General features: G+C 36.7%; 1 protein-coding gene across 2 annotated transcripts in view; it reads left to right on the top strand.

Annotated features, from left to right (window-relative positions):
- WDR19 (WD repeat domain 19) overlaps positions 1–18,525 on the top strand; it is a 78,046-nt gene that overhangs the window by 3,433 nt on the left and 56,088 nt on the right. The window contains exons 2-9 of one of the 2 annotated variants that reach the window (XM_010833576.1): positions 2,320–2,411; positions 2,699–2,764; positions 4,770–4,895; positions 6,833–6,948; positions 10,385–10,500; positions 13,893–13,973; positions 15,152–15,264; positions 15,537–15,710. In XM_010833576.1, coding sequence (XP_010831878.1) covers positions 2,320–2,411; positions 2,699–2,764; positions 4,770–4,895; positions 6,833–6,948; positions 10,385–10,500; positions 13,893–13,973; positions 15,152–15,264; positions 15,537–15,710 — 884 coding nt within the window. The remainder of the gene's footprint in view (positions 1–2,319; positions 2,412–2,698; positions 2,765–4,769; positions 4,896–6,832; positions 6,949–10,384; positions 10,501–13,892; positions 13,974–15,151; positions 15,265–15,536; positions 15,711–18,525) is intronic. The other variant, XM_010833577.1, reaches the window with a different exon arrangement.

Below are 18,525 nucleotides of genomic sequence, written 5' to 3'. Positions count from 1 at the left end.
TGTGTATGGTGTTAGAAAGTGTTCTAGTTTCATTCTTTTACAAGTGGTTGACCAGTTTTCCCAGCACCACTTGTTAAAGAGATTGTCTTTTCTTCATAGTATATGCTTGCCTCCTTTGTCAAAGATAAGGTGTCCATAGGTGCATGGATTTATCTCTGGGCTTTCTATTTTGTTCCATTGATCTATATTTCTGTGTTTGTGCCAGTACCATACTGTCTTGATGACTGTGGCTTTGTAGTAGAGCCTGAAGTCAGGCAGGTTGAGTCCTCCAGTTCCATTCTTCTTTCTCAAGATTGCTTTGGCTATTCAACGTTTTTTGTATTTCCATACACATTGTGAAATTATTTGTTCTAGCTCTGTGAAAAATACCATTGGTAGCTTGATAGGGTGGAGAAGGCAGTGGCAACCCACTTCAGTACTCTTGCCTGGAAAATCTCATGGATGGAGAAGCCTGGTGGGCTGCGGCCCATGGGGTCACTGTGAGTCAGGCACGACTGAGCGACTTCACTTTCACTTTTCACTTTCCTGCATTGGGGAAGGAAATGGCAACCCACTTCAGTGTTCTTGCCTGGAGAATCCCGGGGACGGGGGAGCCTGGTGCTTCCGTCTATGGGGTCGCACAGAGTTGGTCATGACTGAAGCAACTTAGCAGCAGCAGCTTGATAGGGATTGCATTGAATCTATAGATTGCTTTGGGTAGTATACTCATTTTCACTATATTGATTCTTCCTATCCATGAACACAGTGTATTTCTCCATCTATTAGTGTCCTCTTTGATTTCTTTCACCAGTATTTTATAGTTTTCTATATATAGGTAGTATTTTATTCTTTTCATTGCAATGGTGAATGGAATTTTTCCTTAATTTCTCTATTTTCTCATTATTAGTGTATAGCAAGGGATTTCTATGTGTTGATTTTATATCCTGCAACTTTACTATATTCATTGATTAGTAATTTTCTGGTGGAGTCTTTAGGGTTTTCTATGTAGAGGTTCATGTCATCTGCAAACAGTGAGAGTTTTACTTCTTTTCCAATTTGGATTCCCTTTATTTATTTCTTCTGCTCTGACTGCTGTGGCCAAAACTTCCAAAACTATGTTGAATAGTAGTGGTGAAAGTGGGTACCCTTGTCTTGTTCCTGACTTTAGGGGAAATGCTTTCAGTTTTTCACCACTGAGGATAATGTTTGCTGTGGGTTTTGTCATATATAGCTGTATTGTCTTTGAAATCATATAGTCATGTGTGGTTTATAGCACATCTAAATTTGGACTACCCATATATCAAGTCCTCAATAAAATTCCAAGTACACATGTGGTTTGTGGCTTCTATATCAGATGTGCTCAGTGGTATTTGACCCTTTGGAACTTAAAGGACTGTAGCCCTCTCCCAGCTCCTCTGTCCATGGGTTTCTCCAGGCAAGAATACCTGAGAGGGCTGCCATTTCCTCCAGGGAATCTTTCCAACCCAGGGATCGAACCTGGGTTTCCTGCATTGCAGGCAGATTCTTTACCACTGAGCCACCTGGGAAGCCCTCCATATTGTATACACAGTTCTTTGTTGTCAAAGTGAAAAGAATGATTTTTCAGTTGAAAAAGTATCCACCCAATAGCCAAATTAAACACTTAATGATAAAGTGTATCTAATGGAGAAAGGAGAAAAAATAATTTTGAAGGAGGTATAGATATTTTGTATTTCTGTCATGATTAAGGGGTTTTTTTTTATGGTTAAGGTTTTTTAATAACAACTTTATTAAATTTAATCTCCCCAAATCCATGCTATTAATAATTAGCTAAATTCCCTGATAGCTCAGTTGGTAAAGAATCCACCTGCAATGCAGGAGACCTGGGTTCAATCCCTGGGTGGGGAAGATCCACTGGAGAAGGGATAGGTTACCCGCTCCAGTATTCTGGCCTGGAGAATTCCCATGGACTGTAGCCTGTGGAGTTGCAAAGAGTCGGACATGGCTGAGTGACTTTCACAAATTCAAGTTTAATTTTTTTTAATTTTTAATAGTTATAAAACACTAAATCATAAATTTATATAAAATTAACATTTAGAAACATTCAAAAGCAAAAAAGTTTTATAGTAAATGCTCCTGTGTATGTTGAGGTCTGTACTTGACCAGCCAGATTATGGTTATTTGGTTGGTTGGTTAATTGGTCATTTTATTTGTTACATTGTTGACTTCTTTTGGGTAAGCTCTAGCATAAGCCTTCACCATCCTGAATCCTACTGTTTTCATTATTATGTTTTGACATCTTTTCTGACCAACTGTTAATTGTATGTTTTAAAATATAAAAATTGTGTTGTGCTTTTTTAGCGTGTTTTCTCACTACTAGAAAAGACTTGGCTTGGCACACCAATACAGTTTACCTGGCAGAAAACATCAGGAAACTATCTTGCTGTAACAGGGTAAGATAACAGTGATTGTTAGTAAATCACTCTGACTCCACGTCGTTGTATGCCCACCAAACCATACCATCTGTTCAGTAGAAATTCTTTAATGATGGTTGCATGGTGAGAAAAGTAATATATTAATATCACAATTCATAGAACCTTTTCCCTAGTGATAACTTTTTACATACAAATTATGAAACTATCATGAGAAAATATAGAAATCACTTGAATGTATAAGAAAACTCTTTAGATACATAAGAAGTAAAATTTAAATCATATCTTTTTGTTCTAATTGCTTTTAGAGCTGATCATATTGTGAAAATCTTTGATCGCCATGGTCAAAAAAGAAGTGAAATCAACTTATCTGGGTAAGTACAGAGGTAGATCAAAATTTTTTCAAACTTTGTGGCCTAAAAGATAAAAAAACACTGTCTTAAAACTTATAATCAAGTAGAATTTTGTAATTTATGTCTAACCTGTATCTCTTCTTTTGCTTTCTCCATTTGCAAAGAGATTTAGTTTTGTATACCATAAGCAGTTAATGAAATAGGTATATAGCATATGAATTAAGAGTTTAATACATTCATTGACAGATAAGCTTTAAGGCAGAATTGTAAATGAGTCTATGTGAAAGAATTCTTATTTAATTATAAACAAGCCTTAATGTATATATTTGCAGATAAGCCCTTATTGATGTAGTATTTCCTCTCTAATATAAATTGGAAAATAGTTACTTTCCACACTTTTTTTATCCTTTTTAAGAAAGTCATTCTAGATTACAGTAAGCATAACGTAAGCATTTTTAATAATTCAGTGTGATCATTCCCTGTATTAGTTATTTTACCCATAGTCTTAGTGGTTATTATGATGTTTGCATAAGACCTAAGTGGTCTTAAGCTGCCAGGCTTTTTAAATTCACGTCAGCCTTGTGTAGTTTATCAGCCACCATCTTTGCAAATTTAGTGGCTCTACTTATCTCACACTCACCTAATGCCTCCATTTTAGCATTTCCTATTGCTCTCTTAATTGTTGCTTCTGGTTTCTATATTCTGGGGAACAGAGGGCAAGCTAGTTATAATTATGTTTAGAATAAAGTGAAAAGGCACTTAGTAAAAAACTTCTCTGATTAAGTTGTAGGAGCTTTATTGCATAATCTCTGTAACATTGCTTTTGGTTATGCAATGTCCTTATTTTTTTGCTTCTGAGTTCTTCTGCTGTATTCAACATAGCTGAATTAGACTGACAAAACATCATCAGATAAACAAAATGCTATTATATGTTGTCTTTAATGATTTTATTAAGAATTTGAAAGCCTCCCTCTTCCATACCTCTCAAAATCTGTGGAAATACTATAGAAAATTAAGATCCCCAAACATATTTTAGTAGTTTGAAGAATAAAATAACTGAAGTGATTCCCAGATGTCTTAAATGGAAAGCTGAGTGTTGGTTCAGGGGCCCGCAAAGTCTGGGATCTGAGCTGGAGCTGATGTAATAATAATAGGAATAAAGTGCACAATAAATGTAAGGCACTGGAATCATCCAGAACCCATCTCCCCAACCCCGGGTCCACGGAAAAATTGTCTTCCACAAAAGGCCAAAAAGGTTGGGGACCACTGGGCAGGTGCCCCAAAACAGTCTCCAAATGAGAAACAGAATCAGAAGAGGAAGAAAAGGTTAATCTTCAGGGAAGTTCTTAAATTATAATAAACATTTGGAGTAATTTTAAACAGTAAGAAACATATTAAATAGAGCATTTCCTATTTATAACTATTTTGTTACCTTAAATCACTCTTCTTATTCTATTCAATATTAAGATATGAAATGAAAATGACTTTTCTTACTATGTATTTCAGAATTCAGTATTTCTTACTGTTTGCAATCCTACATCTAGCCAGCCTTGCTCTGTTTAATACACAGCTTGTCTAGATATTTCACCTCTTATCAGTACCTTCTTTTTCCCTCTGTGCATCTGAAACCACCTTTCAAAAGTTGATCACACAAATTTCCTCTTGATTCCAGACGTGATTCCTTTCTAGAGGTGCTTGATGAGTATTTTACCACAAGAGCCCAGCTCTTTACAGGTGTCAAGAAAATCTGCTAACCTATTAGATATAATTGTATTCAATATAGTATGTGAAAATGATATTTAAAATAGAATTCAAAATGTTTCCATCCCCTCAACAACAACAAAATTGGTGTTAGTGTTATCCAGGCAGTAAATTTGGAGTTCTGTTTCTTACTTTAGAAAGTTTATGACTTTAAAAATAGATTGAATGGACTTGCTATAGACAAAAATCACAAATAGTTGATTGTTTAAATTTCTTTCCCCTACTTTAATGTATAGTGATTATTTTGTTCTCTTTTTAAAAAAAGTAACTGTGTTACTATGGATTGGGACAAGGATGGAGATATTCTAGCAGTGATTGCTGAGAAATCCAGTTGCATTTATCTGTGGGATGCCAACACGAACAAAACCAGTCAGTTAGACAGTGGCTTGAGGTAAGGATAACTTTTTTTATTTTTTAAATCTTCACTTAGAAATACTATTTGCAGCTTTGATGCTAAAATTTCTTACTACATTCATTATAAATATGCCCTGATGTGTTATTTTCTTATAAAAGGGAAAAATTCATTTCTTTTAAAATTGTTATATATAATCCTATTAATTTTGCCCAATTAATTAGAATACAGTATCATTCTAAAATATAAAGAGCTTCTTAAAAAGTTGCTTTCAGTGAAATAGACTAAAAAGTCCAAAGAAGAGAGAAAACATTTATAGGAAAATCTGGAAATAGGATGACTACAGGCATGACTGGATCTAGGGGTTGTAATAATGCAATCTAGACATCTCACAGCTCTTTCTTTCTCTGTATTGACCTCTAAGTCAGACTCTCTCCCTCTTTTAATTCTGTTGAAGTATAGTTGATTTATAATGTTGTGTTAATTTCTGCTGTGCAGCAAAGTGATTCAGTTATACATATATGTACTTTCTTTTTCATATTCTTTTTCATTGTGGTTTATCACAGGATATTGAATATTGTCCCCTGTGCTATACAATAGGTCCAAGTCATTTATCCACCCTGTATATATTTAGACTCTTTTGATGGCTACTGACATCAGCTTCTACCATTATTCACAGCAAGTTATGCCAAAGAAAAGGGCATGCCACTATTACATCGCCAGTATCCTCTCAGTTCTTTAAAAGGTCTTTGAATAGGGTAGGCAGGGCCATAGGGTTGATAATCCTACCCATGAAGATTGGGGTAAGAGTGGGGCAGTTCACAAGTGGAAGAAATCCTGGGCAGACCAAATAAGTTACAGATCTCTGCTAAAATAGAAGCTGTTTGCCATATGGAAAAGAAAAACTTGTCAGTATTTACAGCTGAAATGCAATTTTGACCTTGAACAAGTTGCTTAACCTCTGCTTAAGCTTCAGTTTCTTCATATATGTAAAATGAGTCTAGTAATAATATCTGCCTCATAGCATCATGTGGCCTATAAGTGCAGGAAGAGATCACACATCTACCATAAGATTAGGCTTTACTTTTCCAACATACTTACCAAGGAATAACAGAGCAGGTCAAAACATCTCCCTAGTGCAGGTTCCCTCGACCCTCCAAAGTGAGGCACAAGAAATGCACCCACAGGCAATGGTGGCTGACCAACATCAGGTCTACTAGATCTGAGAACCTCCACTTCTTGCTCTGTCCTTTTACACTTCCATACCTCACTTTTCAGAAGGATTTTACACACTCTGTGCTTCCATTCAAGAAAGTGAAAGTGTTAATTGCTCAGTTGTGACCCCATGGGCTGTAGCCCGTCAGGCTCCCCTGTTCATGCAGTTCTCCAGGCAAGGATACTGGATTGGGTTGCCATTCCCTCCTCCAGGGGATCTTCCAACCCGGGTCTCTCACATTGCAGGTGGATTCTTTACCATCTGAGCCACCAGGGAAGCCCAAACCTCCTTCTGAGATGCCCTTAATAGTGACAGAGCTGGAAAATCCTTTTTCAAATCATGAATTCCCAATAATTTTTTCAGTTTACTGTATCACAGTTTTAGACTTTTTAAAAGCTTAAGATGTTATCCATTAAGATTTTTACCACAATTAGAGTTACAACAATCATTAGTAGACAGATTAATAACTGTCTTATCATTAGTCATCTCCTGAAATGTGAGATTCCATCATGACTGAATTGAAGCCTTTTATTCATTATACATTTGTATTTTAGGTCTCACTGACTTAAGATCACTTTATAGTGTCTCAAAATGCCTTTAGCACTTACTCTTTGTCCTAAATCATTAAAATTGTAATTTTATACTTCAGCTTCTAACTAGATATTACAGTTATTCATGAAATTCACGAAGCACTTTTTAAAAGGACTGCTTAGGAGGTTAGGTTGTAAATTGTTTAGTAATTTACATCTTAATGTTACAGGGATCAATTGTCTTTTCTTCTTTGGTCAAAATTTGGAAGTTTCCTGGCCGTTGGAACTGTTAAAGGAAATTTGCTAATTTATAATCATCAGACATCTCGAAAGATTCCTGTCATTGGTAGGTTACAGCTGGAAACACTGCTTAATATTTGGGATGCTTTAACATAAATGTAAATTTTATCACCTCAGGTTTCCCTGATACTGCAGGGGAAATTTTATAGTTTAAAATTGACTTCCCTTGTCAAGCCATACCTCTGTCTAACTAGAAGATCCATCTTCACTACCTACTAAGAACTTCCCAGGTTACATAGAACAAGTTGCCCTCAGGTGAGTGAGCCTGTGCCTCTGGACACCAGTACATTAATAGCATGATTTCCATCTGTCCCTTTCTCACCCAGATTATGCCTCTGCTATGGAGTAGCTCATGTGCCTATCAACACATTAGTAGATGGGCTAAAACATTTGGCGACTTCTTAGAGTATATCCATATTCCTAATTCTGACCCCTTACTCTCTCCAATCACTAATCTAGGAGTGAACTAGGAGTTATTTTTACCTCAGGGTATATGACTGGAAGGTATGCGTATTTATTCCTTCTTTGACCTTCTTGATTCAGCTTCTTTGATTCCCCCAGCCTCTGGCACTTAGCATCTGACTACCTGATGGAAATAGTATTGATTTTTTTCAATTGTTGTAACATCAGGCTGGTGAGGGGTGAAATGGGTAGGCTTAATTATAATTTACTGCTAATGGAAGAATTAAATGCTGGAGATAATAGTGCCCACAGAATACTTGAGAAAGGGCTTTTCAGTTAAAGACATTTATTCATTTCAAGTTATTTTCACAAATATGTATATCTTTCATATGTGTATTTTTAGCACTCTGGCTATACAGTTACACCATTGATCCATTTGAAAAGTTGAACTAAAAAATCAGCTTTCACCATGTAAATTAATTTGTTTGACTTCAGTAGGCATTTTCTGTATCCCACTTCATTTATAGGCATGTCCTACCAGTTAACTTACGATCCTTAGATAGCTTGAGACTTGAGGTAAGAAGAAAATAATCAGGTCAAAACATGATTATTTGGTGTCATTATTTGTTCATATGTACATGATTTTATATGTGATCTTTGTATTTAATATGAATATAGATTCTAATTCAGTCTAATTTATTAACTGAATAAAATAGACCTGAAAATATTCAGGTTAATTTTACATTTTAGGCCCTTTCACTGCCTCTTTCAGAGTTTGTTGTGATTTGTAGGTGTGCTTTTTTTTTCCTCTGAAATAATTTACTTTTCTAAAACCAAGGCATTTCACTTCCAGTAGCAGCTGCACAAATGCACAATCAGCAAGTGGTTTTTACAGTAACTAAATGTCTGTTCCCTTGTTATGTCTTGCTCTGATTTCTTTCCTTGAACTGTGTTAGATACAGGCAATCCTCACTTTGCATGATTCTAATATGCATGAATTTCATTGACCACAGTTTACTTAATATTGCCAGTCTCCCAATAACATGATTCACATTTCAGTAACTGTGGTATATTCCTGTAAGTTAATATTAATTAAATGAGTCAAAACCTGCCCAGAACACTGTTAAGTAAGCACACGAAAGTGTTAACTGTTATCACTGATGTTAGGACTAACCTGAGTTCTGAGCTCTAGAAGAAAAGGAGAGATTTTCTTCTCTCTGTCCTGAGTGGAGGATGAAGTTTGTCCTTGGCATCTTTCTACCTCTCTTAATGTACTCCTTTATCCCTTCTAATACCTATTACTTTGGATACCCAGTTCCATTGTACTACCTATATCTCTTAATCAATCCATGATCAGCAAAATCTCCTATATCCCAGTCTCTTCTCTGAGTGTTCCCTTCATTTTTGTGCTCTGGTCTCCTGGTTTGAAATACTACCTCTGTAGTCCTATGTTTGTCTCTTCCAGACTCTAGACTCATGCAAGCAATTGCTTACTCAACAGCTCCGATGAAATTTCTAGTGAATACTTCAGATTTGATATCACCAAACCGTGCAGCCGTTCCCTCTCATCATTGATACCTTTTCATCCTCTTAGATGTTTAAGCCAAATCTTACTGTTATCCTGACTCTTATCTTCCTCATACCCTCTATACCAAATGTGCCAGAAAATCTTACAGGATTTACCTCCAAATATGTCCAGAATCAACTTGTCTCATCACCTCTACCACTACCACCACCACCATGGTGTGGGGCTCAGATCTTCTGCCTGCATCTCTGCAATCTCTTAACCGGTCTCCCTGCTTCAACTCTTGCCCTGCTATAAGAATATTCTCAACTCAGAAGCCCGAGTGAGCCTTCTGCTCAGAACTATCCAGTGGCTCTGCATGTCACCCAAGATCAAAGTCAGAATCCTTACAATGGCTAGCCAAGCCCTCTATGACCTGGCCCTTGAAAACTGTGATTTCATCTCTTAGTTACTTTACTTTCTGGCCTCCAGCCACACTGTTCTCCTAGCTGAGCCTCTAACACACTGGACACATTCTTGCTTCAGGGTCTACTGACTTAATAACTATTTATTTAGAGCCTGCTTTCTGCAGAAATACTTTATTAGGTTCAATAAGGGGTACAAGGAATAAAATAAGCATGATCTCTGTCTCAATAACAGCTAAAATAGCTAACACTTATATAGCACTTCCTGTGTTGCTGGCACTCTTCTAAGGGCTTTAGTTCATTTGATCCCCAACCCTGTGAAATAGCTTCTACTATTATCCCCAAATTTTGGACAGTGTGACTAAGGAATAGATAGATTATCTTACCCAAGGTTTTGTGATAAGTAGTGGAGCCACTTACTCAAAATAGACAGCCTGCCTCCAGAAACTGTATACTTAATTAACCTTGAGACTCTTGAGTATTTATCTATTCTAGGACCTTTAACGAAAACCTGGTGTCAAGTCATGTGATTTCCACCCCAAAATGTAGTTTTTGCACTGGCTAGATTGCTTAATTAAAAAGCATTCTGATACTTAGTGGCTCTCTAATATCCCTCACTAGCTAAATGACTCAGTTCTTAACATAAGTCTCACTAAGGTGCATTCATATTTGTACCTCAATATTGTCACGAATCACTGTATGTCTTTCAGTTATATACAAATAATCAAAATTGTGATGTTGAATCAGCTTATGCCAAGGGTCTCCCACATCATAAAGCTGAATATAATAAAGATAACTTCAGTGCTTTGAGATTTACTTCTTTTAAGACATTACTGTGATAGGTTTTGTTATATGGTTAAACAAACAAACTTGTCGAGGGGTGGGATATCTTTTTATGTTAGGACCTATGCTCATATTCACATAAAAAGTTGGAAAATAAGATTGCCCTTATATACAGTTATCTTGATTTAAAACTTTGTTATAAACTCTTTTAAATAAGGCTGCTTAGACACTAAACTGCTTTGAGATTTTAAATTCCTTGTTTGTTTAATTTCCATAGTGTATTATCTAAACTTTGAGATTACCATCACAGATTTTGTAAAAATTTTTTTTTGAGAAATCAATATGTACAAAAATCATCTCTTTTGCAGGAAAACATACTAAGAAAATCACATGTGGATGCTGGAATGCAGAAAACATGCTTGCTTTAGGTGGTGAAGATAAAATGATTACAGTTAGTAATCAGGAAGGTGACACAATAAGACAGGTAATACAGTAACTTCTCTTTGACTTGCTGTGTTCGGATTTTCCTCCAAAATAAAGTTTGTCTATCAGACTGACCTATAAAATTTTAAAATCTCTATGAGAGATGTTTACAATAACTTCATATTCTAAACATCAAGTTTTTTCTTTTTATGTACTAGGACATTTTTCTTTTCATACAAATACTTTATCCAAATTTCCTCCTTTGTACACTTCCCCTTGGCTAGTGTTAGCTTGGATTATTCAGCTCTGTGGTTATAATCAACCATTATATTTGTGAATATCTCTTATTTTATTTGTGTATTTACAGTGTAAATCATAACCACTGGACTCAGTCAGATCTGCCTGATTCTAAAGCCCACTCCTTTAGCTGATATGTTAAATTGGTTCTAAACTAACCCTAATTAAATTTTAGGATTAAATTTTACTGCTGTTCAGATTTCCCACGGTTAAGGGAATTTGTATTACCCATAGCTATATAATCTTACCAGGGGCAAAATTTCAATTGGGAAGACTTGGCTTATGGTTTAGTATTTCTAGAGCAATAGTGACTGACACATTCTTTGAATACTTCTAGTTTTACATTAATAGGTTCTACATTAGCTATTTATTGCTGCATAACAAATTACCCCTGAAACTTAGCAGTTTAAAAGAACAGATGTTGCTTTGCCATTTTTGTGGGTGAGTAGTCCAGACACAGCTAAGCTGAGTACTTCTGCCTCAAGGTCTCTCACGAGGCTGCAGTCATTTAGCAGTCTGGACTGCGGTCTCATCTGAAGTCTTGACTAGGGACAAATCTATTTCCAAGCTCATGTGGTTGTTGAAAGGCAGGCTGTTAGGCTCAGGGCTTAGCTCCTCTCACTACTGACTGGAAGCCTGCCTCATTTTCTAGCCACATGTATCTCTCCGTAGCATATCTCACAACAAAGCCACTGGCAAGAGGATGAGAATAGTCATTCAAGACTTAAGCCACAACCTCTTAATAAATAACCTGATCTCAGAATTATTTTTGCCATATTCTGTTCTCTAGAAGTGAGTCACTAGGTTCAGCACATACTCAGGGTCTGGGTGGCAATCGCACTAAGGCATGAAAACCAGGAGGTGAGGACCATTGTGGACCATCTTAGAGGCTGCCCACCATGGGCCCCCTTCTCTCAGGAAGAGAAAGCTAATCATGATAAACACATGTAGCCTTATATGATTGTCAAATGTGTGATATAGCTTACAAACCCTGTAGCATTTGTGAGATAGAGGAGGTAAATGAATGTTGGATTGTGAATTTGTAAGAGAGAAAATCTAAATCAGTCAAGGTGTAGGCTAAACTATTGTAACAGAGACCCAAAATGACAAGGACTCTAAGAATATAGTAGTTCAGGTGGCTTTTTCCTCTTTCATTTTATCATATAACAGAGGTAAGCAGGTCATCTGTGTATCTCTGCTTCTCCAGGTTGTGTAAAGTCCCCCTTCCCTCCTTCCCCACCCTTCCTTCCACCTTAATATTTTGCCATTTATTAGGGTGTTTTGCCCTCATTAGCACCACATCTGCATTTCAGCCCCAGGGAAAGGAAAAAGAGAAGTAGAGTGCAAGAAACTGTAAGCTACCTGATCTGGAAGATGCAGTCACTACTGCCATTCATATCACATGAACCTAGTCATATGGTCAAACCTAAGTGCTGCCATGGAAGCTGCAAATTTAGTCTGCCTAGGTGACCATGTACCCTGCTAAAACTTGTTATAGAGGATATTGGAAGACTTTTATCAGTTGCTGTCATTCACTCCAAGCAGAACAGAACAAAGACAAGAGGAAAGACTTACTATGGCTTGCTCAAGACTGGAATTACTGAAAATTTGGGCTTTGAGAATTTGCAGAAGTCTGAAGAAGAAAGTTGGTTCTTATATCTGGAAAGCTTTGAAACTGAGGTAGAAGTAACTCAGTCATATTGAGCAGACCACAGCATGATTCCAGTGATTCTTAAGGAAGGCATTGCTGTAAAAATAGTTTCTAGAAACCTTGTAATTTTCATCAATCTGTATTGGTGTCCTTTAGAATTCTAATACTACAGGTCCCTGCTGTTGTGTCCATACCAGACATCATCAGTAGATACTGGCATTTTTTTCTTCACTGAATCAAGACATGACCTTATAATACTTTTCCACATATAACATCCCAGGAAGCCTCTACCACTGAGCTATTATTTACATACAAGATAACTATTTCCCATTTTTAATCCCAAGAATTATGCTTCCAGAATATGACATACTAAAGTTGTAATTTAGTAAACAAAGCATACATTATAAGTATTGTTTCATCTGGTATTTTCTCCAAATTGCTTATACTTGGCTATTCTGCAAAGCACTCCATCGTTACTCCTGTGGGTTTATTTTTTATTTATCCTGCTTGTCTTGCTTCCTAAATCTGAAGATTGCTGTCATTCATCAGTTCTGAAAAATTCTTAGTCATTGTCTGTTTGAAATTTGCCTCTTGCCCTTGCTCTTCTCTTTCTGCAGCAACTGTTAGACCATATATGTTTAACCAACATAAGTAGCCCAATATGTTTGACCATCTTATGTCTCTTAATCTCTCTTTCCTAGTTTCTTTTTGTCACTCTGTGCAATCTCCAGGATAATTTCCACAAATCAGTTCACTTATTCTTCAAATATGTCTAATCTTCTATCCCATCAGTCCTTCCCATTTTAATGACCCTAATTTTTATTGGTGGAAAGTACTTTGTAGTTCTTTTTTAAAACCTGCTTGTACTTTTCAAGAAAGTGTTGTCTTTTCTTATTTATGAGTCTTTTTATGTTTGTAATCATTTTAAAAGTATTTTATGATGTTTTTCTGATAATTCTGTTCTTTTTAGATCTGCTGACCCTTGCTCTTGGTACATTGCTTGTGAATTTTCTCATTTTGAATTGGGAGCTCACCTACTGTAGGAAGTTGTTTGCAGCCTTGGAAGAGGCTTTAGATTTGTTTTTGCTGAACACTGCAGGGAGTTTCTAGACCACTCAGAGTATAACTGGACCTTAGACCACAATGAACATAGGAGGGAAACTGATTTGAAAAGAATTTTTTCTAACCAAAGCCCAGCTCGAGTTCAAATGGGTTCATTATCATCTCTCTTTATCAGCCAGATATCTGCAGCATCAGTTCCTGCACTCACTTTGCTTTTCAGTTTGATCTTTGCTTATGGGCCACAGAAATCTTCCTTACCTTCTTTCAGGCTTATCTTAGCCATTTAATAAGATACATGTTCAGTTTCGTCCTTAATTTTTATAGCAGTGGGATTTTCAGGTTATTCAGTCCAATGTATTCAGAAATGAAAGCAAGCTCCCTGTTTTGTTAATGGAATTTGGGTGTGGGGTTTATTCATGGTGATACTATGTTCATCTCCACAGATACCAGTGAGATCGGAGCCTAGTGACATGCAGTTTTCCATGATGAAGACTGATGACCGAACCTCCACTGCTGAAAGCACAGTAAGAGTTCTAAATCCAGGCCCAAATTATTTTGGTAATTTTGTAGGATATACTGTCTCCTTTTCTAGGATGGTTCAGAATCTCTGTTAAAAAAATTATGGTACATCACTTATGAAATCAACATAGACCCCCGTTTCTCAGGCCTATATATTGTTTTTGCTGCCACCTAACATCAAAACAATTGAAGATAGAGTTCTGTAGCACCGTGGCTGCTCTCCTTATGGTAGCAAAAACAGTGGGGGCGCCTTGAAAAGCAAGAGTATTGATTTCTATATCTTTTAAATTTTTTCATTCTTATCAGATATGGGGACTAGAATGCCAGAAATTACTAGTTTTATTTTTTAACACCTTAGGTTTATTTTCCCTGCCACATTTTAACATTCTGAAGTCCAGATGGTTTTCACAATCAACCAGAATATATTTAATGAAGTAATGTTTTTTTTTATTTCTTAAAAAGATATTATATTGATAATGACTCATAACCGATAGCATCTTCAAAGCAAGGAAATATACCAAAGTGTTTCTGTTTATATATATACATATATATATATATATATATATATATCCATTACCCTTAGTGAGCCCAAATCGGTAATGTACTCCTCTGTCTCAACACAGTTACACTCTCAGCTGGGAATTACAGTTTAGTATTGGCCTGTGTGAGTAACAGGGATACTAGTCTAGCCACATTGACCAGTGCCCTGCAGGTGATGGAAAAAGTGATGATATAAAAAGCTGAACTAGATTATCCACACGGGTATGGACAGGTAATCCCACGTGGCTCAGAATCAAAATCAGATGGCCTCAGTGTAGAAGAGTTGCTATACTCTGAATGTGAGTTTAATTCCAATGGAACTGTGTCAGACTTACCTTCTTGTACTGCACGGTACTCTTATTAGAGGTACAGAGAATTTTAAAAAGTTATTCCATTGAGCTATTTTAGTATACTTCCAAGGGTATATTGGGTATGTGAAAACCCAAGGATCCTTCCCAGACTACATTTAGGAAAATGATACAAATGTTTTGAGTTAGTCACATTGTTTCCTTACTAATTTATAACATTTAACACTAAATTTGGCTCAGTTGTTTTTCTAAATTAGGTTTATGCTGTTTGAATTTGCTTATTAGTCTTTTTATGAAGTACTGAACATTCCTCTCATAATTCCTATTTTTGGCAGATAAGTGTAGTGGTTGGCAAGAAAACTTTGTTTCTTTTTAATCTGAATGAACCAGATAACCCAATTGATCTGGAGTTTCAGCAACACTATGGCAACATTGTCTGCTACAGTTGGTATGTACAGAAGCACAATACATGAAGAGTGTTTTTCCTTACGAAGTATAATGTGTTTCGTTTTTGTCTGTAGCATTTTCACTCCTCTCTGTGACATTTTCTGGGTTGCAGTCTGTGACTTAACATGTGAAACTACCTAGCATATTATCTGGCAAATAGGCCCTTGATAAATGATATTCTCTATTTCCTCAATGTTCAGGTATTTGTTTATTACTGTATTGCAAATGACAGTTAATCTTCCTTTTACTGTATTACTGCCTTTGTTGCTGTAGGTACGGTGATGGCTACATCATGATTGGTTTTTCACGTGGAACTTTTGTTGTCATTTCCACTCATATTCGAGAGATCGGTCAAGAGATATTTCAGGCTCGTGACCATAAAGACAGTCTAACCAGTATTGCAGTATCACAGACCCTTAACAAAGCTGCTACGTGTGGTGATAACTGGTAAGTTATATTCACATATTCCTAGGAAAGCTTATTTAAGGAATGGTCAAGAGATTTAACAGGATGTTGTTAACTAATGTTAATCTATCCACCATACTTGCACTATTAGAACATGTTTGCAGTTGAAAATTTCTAAGATATTTTTATCTTTGCCTTGAACACTCAGGGTAAAACCTAAAATACTAAATGTGTACCAAATACAAAACCTAAAATGGAGTATACTTGAAAATCAGTCATAAAAATAAAATGGGCACTTCTGGGTAACAGGCAGTAAGTACCCTTGACCCTGTCTCTCTCACCAAATACAGCCATAAAACCTGTAGAGAACCCATGAAACAGCTATGTAAGGATTCTGAAAAGTAAATAGTAGCAGGCAGACTGGAGAAGAAAGCCAGCATTTGAAGTACCGCTGAGCCAGTGGTGAGTCTCCTGTGTGTCTTCTGGTCTCTCTCAGCCAGGACTCAAGGCAGCCTGAGACCTGGACGTAAGCACTGGAGCAGAGACAGAGAGAGCTCTGAAAGAAGCCCTTTAGTTCTGGCTCAACTTGCAGTAAAGAGAACACACCCATTCTGAACAGAGGAAAAGATTAAAAAAAAAAAAAAAAACCAGCCTCAGGGACCTTGAAACTACCAAAATATCTAACATTTGTGTCATAAAAATCTCAAATATAAAGGTTGGAAGCATCTCCCATTTGACAAAAGACAACCTATATTTTATACTAGCTCAGCAACCCCCAAAAAGAGTAAATCCAAAGAAATGTAGGCCCAGACTCATCATGGTTAAACTGCTAAAAACTAAAGGCAAAGAAAAGATTTGAAAGTAGCCAGAGAACATTTTGAATGACAGCAGATTTCTCACCATAAACCGTAGTGACCAGGAGGAAACTCATAACATTCTTAAACTGCTGAAAGAAAAGAATTGTCAACCAAACTTCCATCTATATCCAGTAAAAATAGCAATCAGTAATGAAGGTGAAATAAACATTCTCAGATGAAGGAAAATGAAGAGAATTTACTGCCAGTGGGCCTCCTCTAAAAGAACTACTGAAGGAAGTTCTTCAGATAGGAGATAACAGATGACAGAATGAAACTTGGAATGTCAAAAATAAAAGGAAGGCAACAGAAATGGGAAATAACTGAGTAGATAAAGTGAAGGTGTTGGTCACAAAGGCTACTGGTGAAATCACATCAGCAACTTACATTTGCTTATGACTCTGGGCTGCTATGAAGGGCATGAATGTGCATGAAGGGACGAGTGTTCATTTAAGATCACTGCAGGCCACTTGGCCAAACAAAACAGATGCCAAGACAGCTATATCATGGTGTAACTTAAACTTTCAGCAGACTTGGATAACACTATAAACCAGCTAGACCTAGCGGACATCTACAGAACACTCCACCCAACGACAGCAGAGTACACATTTTTCCCAGACACCTGTGGCGCATTCACCAATGTAGACCGTATCCTGGAGCATGAAACAAACCTCAACAAATTGAAATCATTCAAAATGTGTTAAGCCATCATGTAATCACACTTGAAATTGGTAACAAGATAACAGGAAATTCTCTGTATACTTAGAAATTAGACAGCCTACTTCCAAATAATTCATGGGTCCAAGAGTAAATCTAAAAGTAAACTAGAAAATACGTAGAACTGAGTGAAAATGGGAATGTACATTTGTTGTTGTTCAGTCACTCAGTAGTGTCCGACTCTTTGTGACCCCACGCATGCCAGGCTTCCCTGTTCTTCACCATCTCCCAGAGCTTGCTCAAACTCATATCCATTGAGTTGGTGATGCCATCCAACCATCTCATTCTCTGGTGTCCCCTTCTCTTCCTGTTTTCAATCTTCAATAGATGTACATAGCAATATCTATTTTCAGGCGGCTAAAGCAGTGCTGAGAAGAAAATTTATAGTACTAAATTGATATAGAGGAAAGAGAAAAGACATCTAATCAATTATCTAAGTTCCTATCTCAAAAAAACTAGAAAGAGCAAAACAAGCCCAGAGCAGAACGAAGAAAGTAACAAAGAGCAGAAATTGAAAATAGGGAAAAAATTTAAAAGCTAGGGGTTTGGGGGGGAAATTGATAAATCTCTGGCAAGGATGACAAAAATAGAATACAGTTCACCAATATCATGAGTGAAATAGAAGTATCACTACAGATCTGAAAACCACTAACAAAGCAATCCTACAAACCACTTTATACTCAGCAATTTGATGACTTGGAACATAGGAAGCAACTCAGTCGAGGGTACATTTTATGTGCCTACTGGCCATCTGTATGTTGTCTTTGGAAAAATGTCTATTACAGTCTTCTGCTCATTTTTCAATTGGTTTGTTTGGTTTTTTTGTTGAGTTGTATGAGCTGTTTATATATTTTGGAGATTAAGCCCTTGTCTGTCGCATCATTTGCAAATACTTCCTCCCATTCTGTAGGTTCTTTTCATTTTTGTTGTTGTTTTTTTTTAATGGTCTCCTTTGCTGTGCCAAATCTTGTTAAGTTTGATTAGATCCCATTTGTTTATTTTCACTTTTATTTCTATTGCCTTGCTAGACTGACCTAAGAAAACATTGATGTGATTTATGTCAGAGAATGTTCTGCCAACGTTCCCTTCTAAGAGTTTTATACTCTCTTGTCTTAGATTTGTCTTTAAGGCGTTTGAGTTTATTTTTGTGGGTGGTGTGCACAGGAGGGTGCGCACCCCCCTTTGAGGATGTGCTCTAACATCTGATCTACATGCAGCTGTCCACCTTCCCCAGCGCCACTAGCTGAAGAGACTGTCTTTTTCCCATTGTGTATTCTTGCCTCCTT

This window comes from Bison bison, unplaced genomic scaffold, assembly GCF_000754665.1.
Source record: "Bison bison bison isolate TAMUID 2011002044 unplaced genomic scaffold, Bison_UMD1.0 scf7180017863790, whole genome shotgun sequence".
Classification (NCBI taxonomy): Eukaryota; Metazoa; Chordata; class Mammalia; order Artiodactyla; family Bovidae; genus Bison; species Bison bison.
The sequence above is the reverse complement of the archived record's forward strand: the minus strand, read 5'-3'. Positions and strand labels throughout refer to the sequence as shown.